Source organism: Rhincodon typus, chromosome 11 (assembly GCF_021869965.1).
Source record: "Rhincodon typus isolate 14 chromosome 11, sRhiTyp1.1, whole genome shotgun sequence".
Lineage (NCBI taxonomy): Eukaryota > Metazoa > Chordata > Chondrichthyes > Orectolobiformes > Rhincodontidae > Rhincodon > Rhincodon typus.
The window spans coordinates 75,324,316-75,348,306 of record NC_063342.1 but is presented as its reverse complement, the minus strand read 5'-3'; the positions used below and the strand labels follow the sequence as shown (position 1 = coordinate 75,348,306).

Below are 23,991 nucleotides of genomic sequence, written 5' to 3'. Positions count from 1 at the left end.
TAGAGATGCCTTCATTGCACCAGGATCAGAACCTGGTCCATAACCTTGGCTGTCCTTTGTAACTTATTTAGATTCTCTTCTGATCCTTTGCAACAATCTTTAACCGAGGAGCTAACGATTTCTTCCCCACTTTGCTCTCTCATTTTACCTTGCATCATTTTGGTAACAGACTTCCATCCTTGCTCCATTTGCCTTTAACTGCTACGATTCATCCATGTCAACACTGACAAATCCTCCAAGCCCACAGCTTCAGTAAAAGATTGAGTTGCTGTGTGTTTCTTGATACGCATAACTTTCAACATACAACATCTTGACACCATCTCTTCGATTCTTGAAACATAGTCGAACTCTCCAACTCCCACATCTTATGAAAACTCTCCTTTAAATTATTACTCCAATCTGTTTTTTTTCAGCTCCTGTCCTCACATGGATATCAATAGTCACTAAGGTTCCTATTCCTATTTAATACCCTTAAGTTGGCATTTTCTACTTATTCTCCTACACCACAACAGGGATGATAATTACTTGGATAACAAGGTGTAGAGCTGGATGAACACAGCAGGCCAAGCAGCATCAGAGGAGCAGGAAGGCTGACGTTTCGGGCCTAGACCCTTCTTCAGAAAATTACTTGACTGATTTTACAGCACTCTGGGCCCCAGAAGGTGCTATACAAATATAGTACTACTGCCTTACATTACCTTACCTTACTGCCAAAATACAATTATTTTCTTCTCTTATTACCACTCCTGACCTTGTAATATAATTGGTGGGTGAAATCTTATCAGGGCCTTAATGACAGGGGCTGTAGGAAGACTTGGAGCAGAATTGCATGAGAAGTCCAGTGAGGTCTATCTCAATGTCAGGAACAACTCGCTGCATCTTATTTGCATGGTGGGTTTCTTGGCAGGCAGCAGTGAGTTTTCAATTACTTGAGATTATTGGCTGTTAAACAACTTATTAACTGCGCAACTTGACTCATCAATATTCAGCTACCCATTTTCCCAACATACCAACAAGCTTAACACTGAGAATTCTCAATGTGGAAATCTGATCTACTTGAGCTCACCACTTGCTTTGAAAGAGCTCCACAATTGGACACCAGGGACCGACATCCCAGGGCATCCTTCATGTGCAGCAGCCACATGCACGCCACATCCATGGACATTGGCATCTGATACGTGCCAGCTTCTATGTACCCTTATTGCACGTCTCCAATCCATTTATACTTCAATGTTACACTTCAGGCTGCACCAGCAATTATCATTGTAATACTGCAGCAAGGACACTGTGCACTCAGGGACACACACTCAGCTCATGGACTAGACTAGATTGCATCCCTGGGCTCTTCCTTCACTGTCATAGTCCTCACTTAGTCTGAGCCTACCTGGATACTTGCTTGTATTGTCTTGCTTTGCCTTCAGCCAGAGCTATCATGCTCATACTACTTTCATCTTGCCTTGCTGTTTAGTGTAAAGTCAGGAAGTTTATCGTGATTGTCAGTCAAATAAAGGGAGATAACCTTCAATCAGGGGGTCTCTGTACAGTAAGCCAAGGTCACCCTCTAATAGCAACATTTGGATGAGATTAGAGACAAGAAGGAGCAGGATCACTAAGAGATGTGAAAACAAGGATCAAAATTTTAAAATCAAGTCATTGCTTGACTGAAAGCCAATGTCTGTTAGCAAGAACAGAGGGATGAATCATCTTGCAAATTAAGATATGGGCAGCAGAGTTTATGGTGACATCAAGTTGACAGAGGGCAGATTTTGGGAGACCAGCCATAAGCTTGAATATTCAAGGCTAGAGCTCACAAAGACATGGATGAGAGTTTTAGCAGCAGATGAGTTGGGACAGGGGCAATGACATGCAGAGAAGAATGAGGAATATCAGTTCACCATTATCCACTCACATAGGATGCCATTTATGACTTTTACAAGAGCTGTTTCAATGCTGTGTAGATCTAACTGAATGGTGTGTACATAGCCTTCTTGTTATACCCTTTTTTCTGTCTAATTGCTCATGATATTGAGCTCCCTACTTCCCCTGAGTAAGGACAGATCTCCACACTTTGTGTTCTTGCTTAGAACAAAGATCTTCAACAGAACCTCAAACCTATGGAACTTCTTGGCTCACTAAGTTCTTCCATTTCCCAGCAATCTTCATGCTGGCAGTGTCTGATCACAATTGTGTGCTTTTCTAATATAGTTCTGTGATATAGTGCAGTGTTCTGCATTACAAGCCATTGCTCTTCACTGGATATCCCAACACTAAAAAAAAATTGAAAGCTGTGCAGATACCTGCATTTCTCAGGATGTTCCTCACGTTTGTTGTTAAATTCCAAAGAGATTTTTGCATCTAATCCAATTCCAAAATAATTGTTCATCACACACTTTTCAGTATAACCTTCCCTGCAAATAGAAAGCAAAATAATTAAGAAAATATTGCATTCTCCCAATGTGCCAACATATTCAGCAGTAACAATATCATTCTAAAAAAGAACTGACAATTTTGACAACAATAATTCAATGAGTAACTGAAGAAAAAGCAGTAACGAGGAACTGTTGTATAACGAAGAACATTTCTTACAGTGAATCTGGGTCAGGGTCAATGAATGGTGTTGCTCCAAAAGGATCGATATTTGCAAGTAACATTTTGCTGATGATCGAGCTTCCAGCAATGGAGGCAGCAAGTCCAGCTCGCAAACCTGCATTAATACATGAATATATATTTAGGCTATAAACAAGTATGAATCTATACAACTAAATTTTGTCAGGTAAACCTCCTAACATAGAACCTTGACTCATGGTAGCACAGAACAAAGAAGAGGATACAAAAGTTAACAACCCTCTTGTGCAGCTCTTTAAAATAAATTGGCATGAATGCACCAGGTGTCTGGATATGACTGACAGGCAAATTAACAACCATCTCCATTATGGGAACAATGTAAAGTAACCAATATCCAAGTTTTAACCTTGGCGCAGAGGAAAGGTCCTAACCACTCAGCTTCTGCACCATGGGACTGACTCAATTATCCACCCACTGGATGAAAACTGAAACTGTTCTGGTACCACTTCAGCAATTAATTTACTGCTGTATCCTTTGCACTTTCTGGAACGTCTCTGCTGTGTCATGATGCTAGGTACCTGGGCAGATGATTCGAGTGTTCAGAACTGGGAGATTTTCTTTGCTCGCAGTCAGTTGTGAGGCTGTGAATGGACCAGTGTATGAAGTGGTAGTACGATGGATTCGTCTCTCTGGAGGGGATCTTTGAGCAGACTGCAGAGCTGAAACAACGAAGAGAATATTGGATTATCAGAATTATGAATTGTTACTACTGGATATGACCAAATAATAAAAGAAACAAATGATTTTCAATCAACACAAAATAAATTAATAATCAGCAACCTATTAAATTACACTGACATAATAATTATTCTTTATGATTAGTTAATTAACCAAGGGCAAGCATCTGCCCATGAACTCTGGTCAACTCTTTCATGCTCTGTTTTCACCTAGTTTTGAGGGATTCATCAATAATATCCCCAGTCCAAAGTAGAGATAACAAGGTGTAGAACTGCATGAACACAGTAAGCCAAGCAGCATCAGAGGAGCAGCAAAGCTGACGTTTCGGGTCTGAGCCCTTCTTCAGAAATGATTCTCCCAGTCCAAAGTACTTTCTTTTTCTTCAATCATGGGATGTTGATGGAAGGCCAGCATTTATTGCCCATCCCCAGTTGCCTTTGAGAAGGTGGTGGTGAGCTGCCTCTTGAATTGCTGCAACCCACATAACGTAGGTTGATCCACAATGCTCTTAAGGAGGGAATTCCAGGATTTTGAGCCAGTGACATTGAAGGAGTGCGAAAATGTTTGTGTCAGCATGATGAGTGACTTGGAGAGAAACTTGCAGCCTAGTTGTGTTCCTATGTATCTGGTACTGTTATGTTCTCGATGGGTTTGGAAGGTGCTGACTGAGAATCTTTGGTGTATTTCTGCACCGAGAAAAGTAGGATAGTACACACTGCTACTACTGAGTGTCAGTGGTGGAGGGAGTGGGTACTTGTGGATGCAGTGCCAATCAAATGGGCTGCTTTGCCCTGGATGGCGTCAAGCTTCTTGAGTGTTGTTGGAACTGCACCCATCCAAGCAAGTGGGCAATATTCCATCACATTCCTGACTTGTGCCTTGTAGATGGTGGACAGACTTTGGAGAGCCTGCCACAGCCTCTGACCTGCTCTTGTAGCTGCTATACTTATCTGGTGAGTCTGGTTGAGTTTCTGGTCAATGGTAACCCCCCAGGATGTTGGTAGTGGAAGATTCAGCAATGGTAACACCATTGAATGTCAAGGGGCAGTGGTTAGATTGTCTCTTATTGGAAATGGTCATTGGTTAGCCTTTTGTGTGGCGCAAGTATTACTTGCCACTTGACAGCTCAAGCCTGGATATTGTCCAGATCTTGCTGCATTTGAACATATGCTACTTCAGTATCTGAGGAGTTGCGAATGGTGCTGAACACTGTGCAATCATCAGCGAACATCCCCACTTCTGACCTTATGATGGAGGGAAGGTCATTGCGAAGCAGCTGAAAATGGTTGTGCCAAGGCCACTACCCCGAGGAACTCCAGCAGAGATGGCCTGGAGCTGATACGACTGACCTTCAGCAGCCACAACCACCTTCCTATGTGCCAGGCATGACTCCAGCCAGCAGACACTTTGCCTCATAGGACATAGAACATAGAACATTACAGCGCAGTACAGGCCCTTCAGCCCTCGATGTTGCGCCGACTTGTGAAACCAATCTGAAGCCCATTTAACCTACACTATTCCATTATCATCCATATGTTTATCCAATGACCATTTAAATGGCCCTAAAGTTGGTGAATCTACTACTGTTGCAGGCAGGGCATTCCACACCCTTACTACTCTCTGAGTAAAGAACGTACCTCTGACATTTGTCCTATATCTATCACCCCTCAATTTAAAGCTATGTCCCCTCGTGCTAGCCATCACCAACCGAGGAAAAAGGCTCTCGCTGTCCCCCCTATCTAATCCTCTGATCATCTTGTATGTCTCTATTAAGTCACCTCTTAACCTTCTTCTCTCTAATGAAAACAGCCTCAAGACCCTCAGCCTTTCCTCATAAGACCTTCCCTCCATACCAGGCAACATCCTGGTAAATCTCCTCTGCACCCTTTCCAATGCTTCCACATCCTTCCTATAATGCGGCGACCAGAACTGTACGCAATACTCCAAGTGCGGCCACACCAGAGTTTTGTATAGCTGCAAAATGATCTCATGGCTCTGAAACTCAATCCCTCTACCAATAAAACCTAACCCACCTCTGATGCTAAGGCTCTTTGATGCCACACTCGGTCAAATGTAGCCTTCATGTCAAGGGCTGTCACCCTCACCTCAGCTCTTTTGACCATATTTTAACTAAGCCTGTAATGAGATCAGGAGCTGAGTGGCCCTGGCGGAACCCAAACCTGGGCATCAATGAACAGGTGCTGCTTGATAGCACTGCTGATGATCACTTTAGTTCTGATCACAAATAGATTAATGGGGTGATAATTGCCCAGGTTGGATTTGTCCTGTTTTTGTGTGTACAGGACATACTTGGGCAATTTTCCACATTGTAGGGTAGATGCCAGTGTTGTAACTGTACTGATACAGCTTAGCAAAGGGAGCAGCAAGTTCTGGAGCACAAACCTTCGGTACTATTGCCAGAAAGTTGTCAGGGCCCATATCCTTTGCAGCATCCAGTACCTCAAACCATTGTTTGATATGAGTGAACTGAGTTGGCTGAAAACTGGTATGTTGATGCTGGGGACTACTGCAGGAGGCCGAGATGTATTAACCACTTGGCACTTGTGGCTGAAGATTGCTGTGAATGCTTCAGCCTTATCTTCTGCACTGATATGTTGGGCTCTTCCATCATTGAGAGCGGGGATATTTGTAGAGCCTCTTCCTCCAGTGAACTGTTTAATTGTCCACCACCATTCATGACTGGACGTGACCGAACTGCAGAGCTTAGGTCGGATCTGTTGGTTGTAAAATTGGTTAGCTCTGCCTATCACGTGCTGCTTGTGCTGTTTGGCATACAAGTAGGCCTGTTTAGTAGTTTCACCAGATTGACACCTCATTTTTTTGATAAGTTTGGGCTGCTCCTGAAATGCTCTCTATCAATCTTCATTGAACCAGGTTGATCTCCTGGCTTGATGGTAATGTTTGAGAGGGGGATATGGCAGGCCATGAGATTGCAGATTGTGTTGGGGTATAATTCTGCTGCTGTTGATGGACCAGAGCATCTCATAGATGTCTAGTCTTGAGTTGCTGGATCTGTTTGAACTGTGTCCCATTTAACATGGTGACAGTGCTTCACAAAACAATGGAGTGTATTAACAACGAGAAAGCAGAACTTCCACTCCACAAGGACTGTGCGGTGGTCACTCTTACCGATACTGTCATGGACAGATGCATCTGCAACTGGCAGATTAGTAAGGATGAGATCAAGTATGTTTTTCCCTCTTGTTGGTTCCCTTAACACCTGCTGCAGATCTAATCTAGCAGCCCAGTCCTTTAGGACCCAACCAGCTGGATCAGTAATGCTGCTGCCCAGCCACTCGTGGTGTTGGATATTGAAATCTCCCACCCAGAGTACATTTTGCATCCTTCAGTGCTTCCTGCAGGCGTTGTTCAACATGGAGGAGTACTGATTTATCAGCTGGGGAAGGTTGGCGTGTGGTTATCTGCAGGAGCTTTCGTTGCCTATGTTTAATCTGAAGTTATAAGACTTCTTGCAGTCCAGAGTCAATGCTGAAGATTTCTGGGGCAGTTCCCTCCTGATTGTATATCAGTCTGGCCACCACCTCTGCTGGATCTGTCCTACTGGTGGTACAGGACAGGGATAGTGATGTCAGTGTCTGGGACATTGACTGTAAGGTATGATTCTGTGAGTATGACTATGTCAGGGCTGTTGCTTGCCTATTTGGCACTAGGCCCAGATGTTAGTCAGGAGGACTTTGCAGGGTTGTCAGGTCTGTTTCAGCCATTGTCTTTTCCAGCACCTAGATTAATGCCAGGTGATCCATGTGGTTTCATTTCTTTGTTGAGACTTTGTGACAATTGATACAACTGAGTAGCTTGCTAGGCCATTTCAGAGGGCAGTTGAGAATCAACCATACTGGTGTGGGTCTGGAGTCACATGTAGGCCAGACCAGGTGAGGACAGCAGATTTCTTGGCTGGATGAGTTTTTCTCGATAATCAACAATGGTTGCATGGTCATGAGTCAATTCTTAACCTCTGATGTTTTTTTTGTTGAATTCAAATTCCACCATCTGCTGTGGGGAGAAGTGAACTCGGCTCTCTGGAACATTAACTGAGTTTCTGGATTAACAGTCCAGCAATAATACCATTGGGGCATGGCCATCGCCTTATGCTGACTGTTTAAGTCGGTGCTTTAATTCTAACAGCTAACCTGAATATGCTCAATATGACCAAGTTTTACTTTAATGCATCAGTAAAATCATTCAAAGTATTCAGGGAGATTTCAAAAGGGCACAGAGACAAGTGCAACCCAACAACACATGCAAGGGTAAAAAAAGGCATAGGAAAATAGTGAATATTTGGCATGAATATCAAGCGAAAGTTGTACCAATTCTAGATTAAATTTTGGAGGAATGGAAATTAAATGCAGAAAAATTGTGCTAAACGTCCTTAAAACCTTGGTTAGACTACGCTTACATACTATGAGCAGTTCTGATCTCCATACTATGTATTGTAACAACTTGAGTGAGGGCCCCTACGTCAGCCCTAGGGAACAGCTCTGATTCTAAGGCATAAAGCAACCTTCCTGTTAAGAGATAATACCCAGCCAGCTAAGCATAATGGATAAGGTTCAACAGTTGAAAGCTAGTACAGGTTCAGAGTCAATACAGCGTGAAGAACACAACAGATCAGGCAGCATTAGAGGTGCAGGAAAGTCAATGTTTCCGGTTTACACCTTCATCAGGACTGGGGAGGGGGAAAGGAGCTCAGAATTAAATAGAGGGAGGAGGGGTGGGGCTAAGGGAAGGTAGATGGGATGGTGATAGGTGGATGTAGGTAGGGGTTAGTGGGGATTGCTCAGTTGGAAGGGTGGGGTGGACAGGTGGGAAAGAAGATGGACAGGTTGTGTCAGATCAAGGAGGTGGGGATGAGAGGGAGGATTGGACACGAGATGAAGCCGGGGGTGGGGAGATTTTGAAAATGGTGAATTCTACGTTGAGGCCATCAGGCTGTGGGCTCCCGAGGCAAAATACGAGGTGTTGCTCCTCCAGTTTGCGCGTGGTGTCACTGTGACACTGGAGGAGGCCCAGGATCGACATGTCACCCAGGGAGTGGGAGGGGGTGTTAAAATGATTGGCAACCAGAAGGTGCTGTTGATTATAGAGTACAAAGTGCAAATGCTCAGTCACCGAGTCTGTGCTTGGTCTCACTGATGTAGAGGAGACCACATTGGGAGCAACGGATACAGTAGACCCACCTGGATGTACAGGTGAATCCCTGTCGGATTTGGAAAGTTTGTCTGGGGCCTTGGATAGAGGTGAGACTGAAGGTGTAGGGGTAGCTGTAAGAATTGGGAATAAGAGATCGCATTCTTATAGGAGGTTGGGTGAGAGGAGATGTAGTCAAGGTAGCTCTGGGAGTCAGTGGGTTTTGAAATAGATGTCGATGCTGAGACTGGAGATAGAGATGTAGAGGTCCAGGAAGGGGAGGAAGGTATTGGAGATGGTCCAAGTCAATTTGAGGTTGGGGTGAAGGCTGTTGGTAAAGTTGATGAACAGTTCAAGCTCTTCATGGAAGCACGAGGCAGCGCCGATACAGTCATCAATTTTGCAGAGGAAGAGGCGAGGGATGGTGCCAGTGTAACAGTGGAAGAGGGATTATTCTACTCATCCTATGAAGAGGCAGGCATAGCTTGGACTTATAAGGGTGCCCATAGCACCCCATTAGTCTGTAGGAAGTGGGAGGAGTTAAAGGAAAAATTGTTGAGGGTAAGGATGAATTCTGTTAAGCGGATAAGGACGTCAGTGGAGGGGGACTGGTTGGGCCTGCAGGAGAAGAAGAATTGGAGGGGTTTTAGTCCATCTGTGTGGGGGATACAAGTGTGCAGGGATTGGATGTCCACGGTGAATGTGAGGTGTTGGGGCCCGGGGAAATGAAAATCTTGGAAGAAGTGGAGGGCATGGGTAGTGTACCGAGCGTAGGTGGGGAGTTCCTGGACATCAATCTGGACCGACCCTCCAAAAGTATCCCACCCAGCCCCAGTTTATACCCTATACCGGTAACTCCGCACGTACCCTGGCTAATCCACCTAACCTGCATGTTTATTGGCACAACAGGGCAATTCAGCATGGCCAATTCACCTAACCTGCACATCTTTGGACTGTGGGAGGAAACTGGAGCACCCTGAGGAAACCCACACACACATGGGGAGACGGCAGCTCAGGTACTGCCGGGGGACAGCTCAGGTACTGCAGGGAAATAGATGCTGAAGAGAAATGGTTAGATGCTGAAGGGAAATGGTTCGATACCACGGTGGGGGGGCAGTTAGATACTGTAGGAAGGTGGTCAGATACAGTGGGGTGATGGTTCAGATACTGCAGATACTTGGCTCAGATACTGTAAGAGGGTTACATCTGTCAGGGCTCATGGCTGAGAAAGGTTGCTTCTCTGAACAGTTATCTGTTTCAAAGAGGGTGGGAAGCATCAGGATCAATCTCTTGCATTCAGTACGGCTCCGGCTTTGTTTTTTTTTAATCATATGTCTGCCCACATTGCACACTGCAAATTGACGTTGGACTGGCAAGACTGCCACGTAAATAGTGGGACATGCGATCAGTGCTTTGAAACCGATGAGATTTTACCTGAAATCAGTCTGACAGGCAGAATAGCTCTGTAGCACCTGTAACAATAAACTCAAGGTGGTTGAGCTTCCTATTCTAGAAGGAACCTGTACAGAGATAAATAAATCATACCTGTTTGCATGTCAGGTTCTTTGGTCTCGTCCTCCTCCTTCTCCTCCTCTTCCTCCTCTTCCTTCAAGTGCTCCTCAATTTCCTTTTTCAGCTCCACTTCAACCTGTTCTTGAGTGTGTGCATTCTGTTCATCCACAACTACAAAGAAGAACCATCAATAAACACAAAGAGGAGAACAGCAAGTACAGGCAGCTAGTGCTGACAGTGAGTACAGGAAGTGAATACTGACAGAAAGCTGCTAATATGCTGATCAGATCAGAGTGGAGCAATGGGTCACAGGCCCAGTTATGACTTTTATTCTCAGAGTACCGAAAATATATCATCAGGCCATTCAGCCCAACAGGTCGATGTTGGTGTGTATACTCCACACAAGCCATATTGCTTAAATTCATTCTTTTAACATATCTTTCTATGCCTTTCTGTTTCATGCATTTATCCCGGTTCACCTTATACACTTAGCTATTTGTCTCACCAAATGTGGTATCAATTATCTCATTCCAACCATTCTCAGGTAAAGTTTCTTCTGAACTTCCCATTTAATTTATTAATAATTGCCTTACATTTATGACTCTAGCTTCAAACTTTTTCAATAAATGAAAACAGTTTACTGTATTAAATTCCTTTATAATTTTAAAATCCTCTATCTAATCGACCCCTCAGCCTTCACTTTTCTGGGAAAAACAGCACAGACTCTTTTAAAGTTTAGAATGGCTACACTTCCAGGTGATTAAAAAATTAGAGTTTGAGTCTTCGAGTTATATCTGCACAACTGGTAATTATTTGTAATATCAGAGCTCTGGGATAGGGAAAACTCACAAAGGTTCTCACTGGGAATAAAATGTCAATGGTTTTGTTACAATGTGCTCTCAGGGTGATTTTCTAGTCTTGATATTGTGTGGGGAGACACTTAGTAAAAGGGGAAACAATACAATGAAGTGTCGCAACATTGTACCACAAGATAAATCCAAATGAGGAAACCATTTGGCCCATGTCAGCTCATCTTCCTCAATGAACCCAAAAGCTCAGGCCTCTCAAACTTGGCTCTGCACAAAAAATAAGATGAGATTGGGATTGATAAAAGTGTCTGTCTGTTTTGGGGTCTATGCAGTTTTCTATCAGCAGTTCTCTTTGGTACACGTTGCTGTCCTTTGTGCAGTTTCCCAGTGTATTCACCTGGTTATCACCAATTCCTGTACACTTCCAAAGGGCACCATCAGTTACTCAGGGCTTGAGCTCTGATGGATGTTTCTGAAGAGCTCTGTCTAAAGCTGCAAACATTTATATTTTATTTTTTGTGCATCCTCTTCTCATCACTCAGCTGCAGTGGTGCAAGAAGGCAACTATGGATGGGCAAGAAATGCTGGCCAGGCAGCGACACCCACATCCGACAAATGAATAGAAAAAAAATGCTTCAGTGGCTCTGAATTCCAATAATAGCCCCCAATTCATGATTTCAGAAGAACAAGAGGAGAAATGCGTGGAGATGGAGTCAGGATGTGCGAAAGGTGCTGAGAGCTGATATCCCTCACACGTCCAGTGCAGGAGCTGTGTTTCAAAACAGCAAACTGTGCCTGAGATGTACAGTTACTACAAAATGACATTCAGCTAAGTCTTTCCACACTTTCCATATTTACAACACCCATCAACTCGGATTTCTCCATTAAACGTCAACTTTCCAGCTCCTCTGATGCTGCCTGGCCTGCTGTGTTCCTCCAGCTCCACACTTTGTTATCACCGGCAACACCGGTGCCATTGTTCAATCTACATTAAATAACTGCATAAAGCTAATGATAAAGGCATTCTTCATTCAATGAAATAATTCCAGCCTTTTCTCTATGAACCATTGGCAGAAGCACAAGGAATATAGGAAGTCACAGGTCAGCAAAATTTCCAAGTGCCTGGGCAATAGTAGGTTCAACCAATTTGGTCCAATCTTGCACACAGCACAGTATTATAGAAAGGTCTCCATTAACTCAATATCTAACATGTCTTCTGGCTTGACAGTTCCTGGGTGGTGACAAACGGATGACAAAACATTTCCGATGTAATGGCAGTCTTTATTTTCTTCCCTTCACAGGAACTCCTTTCCCTAATCCAGACCTGGAACTGCTAAGGGCCAGTCCAGAGGGATTCCTAAATAAGCAATTTGCTTGCAGCAAGTGAAATAGCAGCTGGCAGCAAATTGTTGTGGAAAAAGAAGTGGGGATAAACAATCTTCACAAAGAATTTATGGCACTAAACAAGTAGATTGGCCCAGCTGATCGATGCCACTGCTTATGGAAGAACACACAAGATTAGCAGCTGCGGTAGGTCCATTCAGCCCCTTGAGCCTGGTCTGTCATTCAATAAAGTTCATAGATTTCATAGAATCCCTACAGTGAGGAAACAGGTTCTTCAGCCCAACCAGTCCACACTGATCCTCGGAGCATCCCGCCCAGACCCATCCTCCTATAACCCACCTAATCTATACATCCCTGAACACTATGGGAAATTTAGCATGGCCAATCCACCTAGCCTGCACACCTTCGGACCATGGGAGGAAACTGGAGTACCCGGAGGAAACCCACGCAGGCACAGGGAGAATGTGCAAACTCCACACAGACAGTTGCCTGAGGGTGGAAACAAATCTGGGTCTCTGGCACTGTGAGGCAACAGTTCTAACCACTGAGCCACCGTGCCACCCTAAAGTCTTGGATGATATGACTGTGAGCTCCAATCCACTTTCCTGTCATTGCGTTTCACCCTCCACAAGAACCCTTGACTTCCTGGTCAATCAAAATTCTGTCTAACTGAGCCTTGAATATATTGTATGGCACAGCTCCCTGCTCTTTAGGAAAAAGAATCCTACAGACTAATGACCCTCTGACAAAAATGAGTTCTTCTTATCTCTGTTTTAACTGGGAGTCCTGAGGTCTAGACTCTGCCACAAAAGGAAACATCCTTTCAGCATCCATTCAGTACCCGTCAAGGTCTTAACTGTTTCAATAAGCTCACCTCTCGTTCTTTTAAACTTCAATGGGTATAGACCCAACCTGTTTAACCTTTTCTCGTAAGATGACACTTTCATCCGCAATCATTCGATTGGACTTTCTCTGAGCTCCTTCTGATATCATTATATTTTTTCTTAAGTAAGGAGACCAAACTGCACAAAGCAATCTACGTATGGGTCTAGAGGCCCTGTGCAACTGTGGCAACATTTTCCAACTTTTATACCACCCTCCTTGTAATAAAGGCCAACATTCCACTTGCATTCCCAATCACTCTACCTGAATACTAACTCTCTGCAAATCATGAACCAGCAGACCCAGACTCTCTGAACCACAGAGTTCCGCAATCTGCTCCACTTAAATGATATGCTACTTTTCTATTCTTCCTGCTGAAGTGGACAAGTTCGCATATTCTCACATTATGCTCCGACTGCCAAATTTTTGCTCACTTGTTTAAACTGTGAACACATCCCTTTGCAAACTTGTACAACTTCCCTCTTTACAACTTATCTTCCCACCTGTCTCTGTGTCATCAGCAGTCAGCAACTGCTCATTCGGTTCCATCACCCTTGTGTTCCCTATGAACCTTCTCCCACCAGATCTAATTTGATCAAAGTATCATCCCATTCCTCATTCCTTTGTACGCGTACATATATAAATTCTCTTTCAATTCATCCATGCCATTCCACAGTCAGAGCAGTCTCTGGCTAAAGAGTTTCCTTCAGATTTCCTTACTGAATTGATTTCCTGTTGATGACCTCTAGATTTCAACCTGCCTTAAGTGGGACTATCTTCCCAATGTCAGCCCTGTTAACCCTGTTTATAATCTGAAAGATCACTTTTGGAGCATCTATCATAGAGGGGAAAAAAGTCACAGTCAGTCTAATCTTCCTTATTATTATAACCTTCCAGTCTGGTATTATCCTTGTAATTCTTTACTGCATTTTCTCGAGTGCTTCTATAAGCTTGATGTAATACACAGATCTAAACAGTGCTGTTTCATGAAGGCTCGAAACAAGTTGAATATAGAACGTCTCTGCCTTTCAACTTTATCTGCCTGGAAGTGAATCCCAGTGATTGGTTTGAATTTTCTCTTGAAACAGAAGTATAAAAATGCCAAACTAGTAGCATGGAGTCAAAGAGCATGGGAAAAACTGTAAACTGTATAAAAGCTATACTGCAAACCCTCCAAAGAGATGCAGGAAGTTTTCTAACATTAAATCTGTATTTTGGGGAATGGAGAGTTCAAGGACGATGCTGCAGAAATGATGCCACTGTGAATATAGCTTCTCATGTGCTTTAGCAAGATATTTGTTTTATTTGGGAATATACATGATGTTGCTTAGATTGACTGAGCCAGTCTCCTCTGAAATAGAAATGGATACTCTGCGCTGTTGTACAGCCATTTCTAACAGCATTAGCAGGCTGGATGACAGTCACAGGTCAGAACTGGTGAGCCAGCTAAGTTTAGATCACAGCAACATGAATTTAGCACTTCAATGTATTGCTGAAAAAAAAAATGTGCTGAATGGCAACGTACAATCATAAACATTCCTCATCTGTCATTTTTATATGAATAACCCCATGATTGCTTTGAACCTAGTGGGCCCTAAAACCTCCTCCTAACTCTTTGTACTTAACTCCCACTCTCCTCCTCCAACATTGAACCCTCCTGCTCGACACTCCCTCCCTGGCTGTCTCCCTTGCCCCTTCCTCCCTAACCTCCATGACCAGCCCATTCCCCTTTTCTCACTCCTTAGCCTACTCCTTGGCCCCTCTCTCCCCAACCCTCCTGTTCACCCCTCCTGCTTCCAACTCTCCACCCTTGCCCCATTCCTCCCCCAATCCTCCCCTCTGACTTGCTGCCTCCCTACCTCCTTGGTCATTTGGCTCATCTTCTGGGCAAATAACTGGCAAATGAAGTTCAACTCAGCTAAGTGTGTGGTGGTACAGAGGTAGGAAGTTCACATTATTTGAAGGTGAGCGTTTCAGTGGGTTCATGAACTGAGGGATCTTGATAGCAATCACCAAAGGTTGCGTCACCATTTAACAAGGCCATAAAACAACAAATCAATCACCAGGCATTCGAGAGGGATAAACTGAAGTGTACTGAACCTCATTTATATAGAACCGTGAGTGGTTCACGTGGCCCTATTACATAGGGGAGACAGAGGCTCTGGAGGGAGCGCGGAGAAGATTTACAGGTTTGATGTCAGAAATGGGTGATCTACATATCAGAGAAGCTGGGTCTCTTTCTTTTGGAAAACAGATGACTCATGGGGGACCTATCAGGTTTTGAAATTATAGAAGATTTTGATTGAGTGGATACAGAAAGAATTTTTCTTCTTGTGAGGAAGAGCATAACTGGAAGCCATCAATATAAAATATGCACCAAGAAATTCCATAGAGAATTCAGAAGAAATTTCTTTCCCAAGGAGTGAGGTTACTGTAGAACTTACTATTATAGCAAGTGGTTGGATGATATATTTGTATTTAAAGAAAAGATAAACAAGCATGAGGGAAAATTGAAAATAGGGCTTTGACGGCAGATTTAATAAGGAAAGACAGCAGAAGGCTAAACACTGATATGGACTGACTGGGCTGAGTGGCCTGTTTCTGTGTTGTATGTATTACGTAAGCATGTTTTAAATGGGATGTGAGTTTCTGCCTCTGTGTCTCTTTCAGATAGTGAGAGAGAAACTTATTTGTGTTTGTTTTTGTGTTGGCTTATATAGACTCACCGAGGAGAAAGTGTCATGTACTGCATGTAAAAAGAATTCTCTCCAAATTGAACGTCACCACTCTCTTGAAAGAAATTTTAGACTCCCTTTAAATCGTTTCCCCAATTGATCAATCTACTGGTTCTCTGCCTCTCTGCCATGGGGATTAGACCCTTACAGTCTACTCTAGATCCCCTCAACTTTTTATATACCTCAATAACTCTCCCCTCTCTCTGTTTCAAAAACATTTCTTCATAGCTAAAATCCTGCATTTCTGGCAACTACCCTGTAATCTGCTCTATACCATCTCTAGTGCAAATGTATATTTCCTGTAACACAGTGACTAGAACAGTTTATAACACTATTGCTGTGGTCAAAACTAGTGTTCCAATTACAACATAACCTCCCTGCCCTTATATTCTAATCTTTAACTAATAAAAAAAAGTATCTTGATGTTTACTGTACCAACATACTGACTTATCATGCTACCATCAGGAATCTATGGATGTATACTTGAAAGTCCCTCTGCTCCTCTATACGTCTCAGTAATTTGCCATTATTGTGCACTTCCTTTCCTTGTATATTTTTCCCAAATAAACTACAAATGCAACTTTTCTATCCACATGACCATACCAATGATAATATCCGGTAATCAATAGTTTTCTTCCTCACTATTAACCATTTGGCTAAACCTTGCACCATCTACAAAGTCGTTAATCACATCTCCTACGTATAAGGCCAACTCATTCATATATACCACAAACAGGAAGGGAGCCAGTATTGAACTCTGTGGAATCCCACTGGGGACAGTCTTCCAGTCGTAAACACCTGTGACTACTACCTTTTATGCCCTGCCACTGAGACAACTTTCCACATTCCCACATAAGTCAGGAGTTTCTACTTTTGGAACCACTTTTGCTATTTGCAATTTCTCACAAGACATGTTAAATTTCATGTGGACAACATCAAACACATTACCTTCATCAATGCCCTTGTTAACTACTCAAAAAAAAATGAATAGGCACAATGTTCCTTTAACACTTCCACAGTGACTGTCCTTGATGAATCCATGGCTTTCTAACGATTAATACTGCCCTCAGAAATGTTTCCAGTCATTCGCTTATATTTGACGTTATGTGTGTTGTAAGTTGGCTGATCCCTTCATCCCTTTCCAAGCAATGGCTCGATGTTAGCACTCCTCTCGCACCGCATGTGTGGCCAGAGAGGATGGAAAATGGGGACCCGGGTGCTAGCAATTTCTGGTCTGGCTTCTCTCAATATTCAAAATGCAAGCCAGACATTTCAGAAGTTGAAATAAGGAAACGCTTCCCTGCACAGAAGGAACTCTCTTTCAGAAATAAATTTATCCTGGACCAGTTGTAATGTTTAAATTCAAAACTGACCGATCTTTTGCTGTCCACAAATATTATGCGATAAGACCGAAGGTGAGTATATGAAATTAGGCAATAGATAAGTCATGATCTTAAGAATGAACAGCCTCAATGAACTAAAGGTTTCTTCACAGCCTGGAATACATTTCATCCAAATATGGCCTTGTACTCATTTCCAAAGATGCTAAACCTCTTAATACTTTGTCTCCCGCAACTTTTATCCTACCTAATATTTCACTCTCCTTCTCCTCAGTTTTTCAAGTCAGAGATCAATGGATTTCTAGATATTAAAGACATCAAGGCATTCAGGGATAGCATGCAAAATTGGCATTGAGATTAGAACATTAGTCATGATTTAACTGAACAAAGAAGCAGAATTGATGGGCCGAATGGACGACACCTGCTCCTATTTCCTATCTTCCTAACTGCAACGTCTGCATGGCTCCCTCTTCTATGAAGACAGGACACCAAATATTCAGTAAGAACCATTCCTAAATCTTCTACCACCATACAAAAATTACTCTTATTGTTTCTAGTCAACCCTACACATTCCTTAGCTTTCTGCATGTTATTTATAAAACAGTTTTCGGGTTTCTTTGACTTCACTTACCAATATTTTCTCATGCCCCTCTTTGCTTTCTTTTTTAAAATTTTTAATCATGTTCACTTGCTATTCTCCTCTCAGTTTTCTGCAATACTGTGCTCGCTATTTATGTTCATTTCAGAAAAGACAAAACTAAAAAGTTAAAAGAAAGCAAGTTGCTTTGGCTGGTGAAATAGTATCCTTACATGAAGATACATGAACATTTACTGCAACTTGATGTTGATTAGTTCAAAGGGAATTATTTCCAAACAGAAGGAAAACTCTTATTTATGTAACTTGCAAAAAAAATGTTGCTGTTTGGATAAATGGACAGTAAACAAGTAACTGGAAAACATGCAGGGGCTTCAGCGGGCTGTACCTTTCTCTGCTTGTTCGATGATTTGCCTCACTGCTTTCTTCAGACTGTTTGCCCGAAGCATAAGCTGTTCCCTTGGTTTGAAGAACTTTTGCGTGGAAGACCTAGCTGAAATCATTTCCAGTGCCTGCTCTTTGCTCTCAGATGAGGACTCCTCACTAAATTCCTCTTCCTCTCCTTCCTCCTCTGCAATGGGTGGTGTCGCGCAGTGGTGGCTGGTCATGGCCTGCGATTCATCATTCAGAGCCTGCAGCAGCGAATCCAGCTTCTCGTTTAGCACTGAGCACTGGCGAGGGAATGTAATAAATGGTGTCAGGCTGTAATGACAGACTCTACAGTTTCAAGTTACTTTTACAGTAGTTGACTTCATTTATAAAGACAGCAGCCACAAACCACACCATGATTTTCTATACCATCTTCAACACAGTATAATGCTCCTAGGTGCTTTCTATCAGCATCTCATTGGAATTACAAAAAAGTGTCAATGACATGATATGCTGATGTGAGGCTTAAAGTTGCTATTTTGCCTTCAATGGCCCAAAGTTTTATCGTTTCTCCCAGGAGACTGTGAGGGATAAGGGAGGCATGGAGCAAATGTCTATGATGAAACTCCACTATGGGATTAAGGGGCAGATTTGATGGTGAAGCTGCTCTTTGACTTGCCCTTCGCTTGCACAGGACCTGGCAGCACCATTCAGCTATTTCAATGGGATAGAAAGCATGCAGGTAGTGCTGACCACAGTGCCCAAATTCTAGACAGGACTTCATTCAAAATCTTGGGCTGAATGGTGTCACTACATCAGTGAACAGTAGATTGAAGAGAGTCAGCTCGGAGGCCCATCGATGGTCTTGGCAGAGCCTTGTTTGTGGACTAATGGCACAGTCAAGAAACATGAGCTATTGCCTGGTTCTGACAGGCACTGCGTGGTAGAGAGTGTGCCAAATGAAACTGGGGTCTTTTGAGCCTCTTATAGCCTTGAATTTATACCTGGTAGCTTTAGCCACTTGTGCCCTGATCAGACCTCTGTTAGTACTGCAGTCAGGCTGGAATGTGTCAGCACAGCCCCATCCACCGATTGAAAGATGGACACTCCTAGCTGTGGGTGGATGGCCCACTGCCTGTAATATCAATTTTGTTTCTCCCATTTCTTAAGTAATCCCATGACAGGCGAATAAGCCAAGTATTGCAAATGATTCCATTGAGAAATCACACAGAGCCGAAGGCTAAGATAGCTGCTTATGAACATGATAACATAAATCAAACTGAAGTGCATTACTGGGTCAAAATTCTTCTGGCTCTTTTCTCTCTCGCCTGACCATAAAGAGGTTTGACAAATACTTCCTCAGGAACAATTTGTTTACTGACTGACAGGGGCTGATTGATCATAAATATGTTGAGAGGACATCAATCTGGCTTCATCTTTAAAAAATGTGATGTACTTTTGATGCATTCTGTACTAAGTAAATTAATTATGAAAACAAAAATAAAAATACTTGTGCTGTGGCTCCCAGCTGTTTGTAGAATTCTAAAACTGTTCAACCTGTAAGTCATGTTTCAGCGATCAAACTGTTTTAATGTCTAACTCTGGGGAATGATAATACTTCTAACCTGGCCTTGTGGAAAGCCTGAATTAAATATCATATGGCCAAAGTTGTTTTCAACTTCACAGAAAATTGCAGGGTGAATTTTGGAAAGCGTGAAATTTCCACTACAAGGGATAGAAGGTCTTGTTTGAAGAAATCGTGAATTATTAAATGGAATGTAAAGATCAGTGTAGTCAGCTTTTCTGCTCAAACACCCAATTCTACAATCTGCATTCCATCAAATGAGACTCTGCTACTATTAGTCAATGTCTCAGTAGGTTGTACAGTTCCCTCAGATCATGGCTGTATGGCCCAGACTAAAACTTAACATCATAATCTAAGATAACAAGGTGTAGAGTTGGATGAACACAGCAGGCCAAGCAGCATCAGAGGAGCAGGAAAGCTGACGTTTTGGGTCTGGACCCTTCTTCAGAAATGATCATAATAAAGTTCTCCAAACAGTGCAGGACTGAGGAAGTGCTGCAGTGGCAGAGATGCTGTCTTGTGGAAAAGATGTTAAACCTAGACTAAATCTGCCTGTTCACTTAACATAAAGATCCTACTGAACTTTTTAAGCAGTGAATTGTCCCAGGGTTCTAGCTATCCCTGAACCAGCTAAAGCAGATCATTCACCTCACTTATTTGTGTGACATTGGCAGTTAAATTTGTGCAGAACAATATCTGGGTACAAAATTACACTGACTTATTGGTTGTAAAGTGCAATCAGTCAACAACTTCGTTTGGAAAAACTTGTCCTCTGATGTGGGCAAATTTAAAACTTTGTCCCTCGGTGATGGTGATCTTTCTGCTTGAACTGGCATTGTTTTATGATAAAGGTGCTCTCATGATCATGCTAGCTAGGTTTACTGACCAATAACAAAGGAACTTTAAGGTATTTCTCACAAAAAAAAAGCATCTTTGGGCTCCGTTTATCATTGTTTTAGCTGTCAATTCCCAAACTGTCTCGGTAATAGATCAACAGTCACCCCCATGTGAATAAAAGTTAAAGCCAGCTGGCACAACCCCTATGAGCTTCAAATTGCTTACTAGCTGGTTCATTCACCTGTCTAGAAGCACCAGAAGAGACTATTTAGCCCCTCAGAATTGTTTCATTATTGTTCATGTATGATCTGTGTCCTAACTCCTTAGGAAGACAGGATTGTCTTCCTAGTCTTTGTCTCATGTCCTTCATAGCATGGGATAACACAAATATTAGATTTAAAATTAACAGTTGATGTATTTTTGAGAAAGGTCCAAACTTCTGCTGTTTACAAGTCTTTCCCAGTTTCACATCTGAGAACTCCGGCTCTAATTCTAACACCATCCTCCCCCAAACTCCCAAACTATAGTATAAGTGGAAATGATTTCCCTGTATCAGCCCAAACTGTTCCCCAGAACATCTTGAAATTTCGAACAGTGACCTCTTAACGCAAATCTCACCTCTTTTAAATATCAGAGTTACATGCACCATTTCATGGATCAAAAGAGGGTGGGGAGTGGAATTCCTGAATTCAGACAACTTTGAAAGATTGTAGTTTGGTTTTTTTCAAATTTCAATAAAAGCCTTGGAAGAGAAACTATCTGGTCCAGGGATAAACAAGCCAGCTCCGAAGAAGGGTCACTGGACTCGAAACATTAACTCTGCTTTCTCTCCACAGATGCTGACAGATTTGTTGAGTTTCTCCAGCAATTTCTGTATCTAGTCCTAGGGATTTGTTATGCTTTCATGCCTTTTGTTAAAATTTGCAGTTATTTTGCTTGGATTCATTTTGGTGAATTCCAATTCCTAATTCAAAGATAGTTTCTTTAGGATGTCAGGCATGTTAATCTCTTCTGAAGCAAAGTAACTCTTAACGTGTCTGTCATTTTCTTATTTTCATTGATAAACACATCATCATCAGTTTTCAACCTAACCACTGACTTAACAGACATAATCTGTGTCGATTTTCATACCCTATAGAAGTTTCTTTTCAGAGCACAATTATATTAGTTCTTACTACTTGTTGTGGCAACGGAGTTAGTTTTTAATATTTTCCAATGGTTCTTCTTCCAGTTTTTTGAAGGCCCCCGATTATTCCACACAGAAAGATGGTGTTTAGTGCTTGTGGAGACTTTTTGAAAGAGGTAGCCATTGGTCTAAATACCCTGCTCTTTCTACAGATACTTGCCAACTTTTCCTTTTTCAGTACATTGCCAATTCCTCTCTTTTGAAAATTACAATTAAATCTGCATTCATCACACTTTCTAGTACTGCACTCCAGATCACAACAATGGGCTATGAAAATAATCATTTTCCTTATGTTATCTCGAAATAGACAAAGTTTGAAGAAACCTTCTGCTGATTTTAAGACATTGCCCTGTTATCGTTTGCAGTGATTACAAAGTGATAGTACAGCCAGAAAAGCATGTTCTCAAACAACACTCTAACCTCAGCCCTCCCTGTCTCTGTCACTTTCTTCAGCAAGGCAACCTCCATGACTTTTCCAATTTCCTTTGACTCAACATTGGTAACTCTACCTTCAACACAGCCCAAAACACTGGAGATCCCCCCTCTACCGAAACCACTTCCTCTTTCTAATTTAAGAAGGTCCTAAGATCCAACTCTTTAACCGGTGTCCTATTATTTCCTTATGCAGCTCAATATCAAATTGTATTAAGTTACTCTTTGTGCACCTTCTCTGCAGCCAAAACATTGTATTCCTCGCTCTGTTTTATTACTCATATGCACTTTGTATGCATATACAAAGTATACATCTGCCTGCACTGCATGCAAAACATGGGGCGGCACAGTGGCTCAGTGGTTACCACTGCTACCTCACAGCACCAGGGACCGGGGTTCGATTCCACCCTCAGGTGACTGTCTGTGCGGAGTTTGCACATTCTCCCTGTGTCTGTGTGGGTTTCCTCCAGGTACTCCAGTTTCCTCCCACAGTCCAAAGATGTGCAGGCGAGGTGGATTGGCCATGCTAAATTGCCCATAGTATTCAGGGATGTGTAGATTAGGTGGATGGGTCTGGGTCAGTGTGGACATGTTGGGCCGAAGGGCCTGTTTCCATACTGTAGGGATTCTTTGATTTTATGATAACTTTTCACTCTACCCAGGTTCATGTGACAATAATAATAAATAAACCAAGGCTGCCTTGATTAACTTAAATTAAGTTATAGGCACTCCACATGATATCAAGAAATGGCTGAGGCACTATATATAAGAAACAGGAGCAGGAGTAGGCCATACAGCCCCTCCCGTCCCTGTATCTGTTTGAACACAGCACGGAGTTCCAATGGTGTTGTTGAGTTAGATTTCCCTCCTGCGGGAATCACACTGCACACTTTCTTCCGAAGATAAAGATTGAATAGTCAGAATTTGTGGTAGAACATCCAGATGTGGGTCCTGCCTGCTATTTTGAAAGATTCGCAAAGTTTTCCTGATTCTGTGAAAACTGGTCCACCTTCTTAGTATCTAACCTGTCAAGTCCCTTCAGAATGTTATCTGTTCAATGAAATACCTTCATTTAACATATTGTCACTTGTACCTAGGTACAGTGAAAAGTGGATAATGACGCCACACTAGAGCACCATCCAGGATTACAGAATAAATGTTACTGAGTGAATTGTATAAATGCTAACATACTGAATAAATTAATATTACTAAAGCTGAAACTACTTCTAAAGTTCATCTTTCCCTCTCTGTAAACCTCATTCTCTCTGCTCCTCCAGTCGCTGCTGCCAACATTGTCCCCGGGATCCCGGCAATGTTCCCCTTTCCCGCCGCCTACCGACACTGTCGCTTCTGCGGCCACCTCTGAGCTAGAGATTGTCACGCTGCTTGAGTCCTGCACCACCTCCGACTCTGGATATTGACTGACAGGTCCTGGCTCCGAGTCCTGGCTTGTTTTCTGATGCCGCCACCTGAAATGGAGCGGGGAATGGAGATACACGGGGCCCTGACATCCCGCAGGAGGACATCAGGAAGAGGCCCCAGGGCAACCAAAACAAAAAAAAAACAGCATCACCCAACTGGAAAGACAACGATAAAGCCATGTGAATGTGGCAGAACCCGCCACAAGCCATGAGCAGCTGAACCTATGCTCAGTAGCCAAACGCTGCTGACCCCACCACTGCTAGCTTGGAATATCTCATTCTTCTGTATTGGCACAACTTTTCTCTGTAAGACAACTGTTTCATTCCAGGAATCAGCCAAGCGAACCTTCTCTAGATTGATTCCAATGCAAGCACATTCCTTTATAAATAATGAGACAGAACATACATGCAGAAATCTAGGCTAGATCCCTATAGAGACAGTAGGAACTACAGATGCTGGAGAATCTGAGAT

The 23,991-nt window shown here is 42.7% G+C and overlaps 1 protein-coding gene across 1 annotated transcript in view; it reads right to left on the bottom strand.

Moving 5' to 3' along the window:
• The window catches only part of LOC109919377 (diacylglycerol kinase eta-like), a 139,952-nt gene that overhangs the window by 100,212 nt on the left and 15,749 nt on the right, over positions 1–23,991 (bottom strand). The window contains exons 4-8 of the mRNA XM_048602936.1: positions 18,078–18,360; positions 10,018–10,155; positions 3,144–3,284; positions 2,587–2,704; positions 2,298–2,408 (exon numbers count right to left, since the gene is read on the bottom strand). Coding sequence (XP_048458893.1) covers positions 2,298–2,408; positions 2,587–2,704; positions 3,144–3,284; positions 10,018–10,155; positions 18,078–18,360 — 791 coding nt within the window. The remainder of the gene's footprint in view (positions 1–2,297; positions 2,409–2,586; positions 2,705–3,143; positions 3,285–10,017; positions 10,156–18,077; positions 18,361–23,991) is intronic.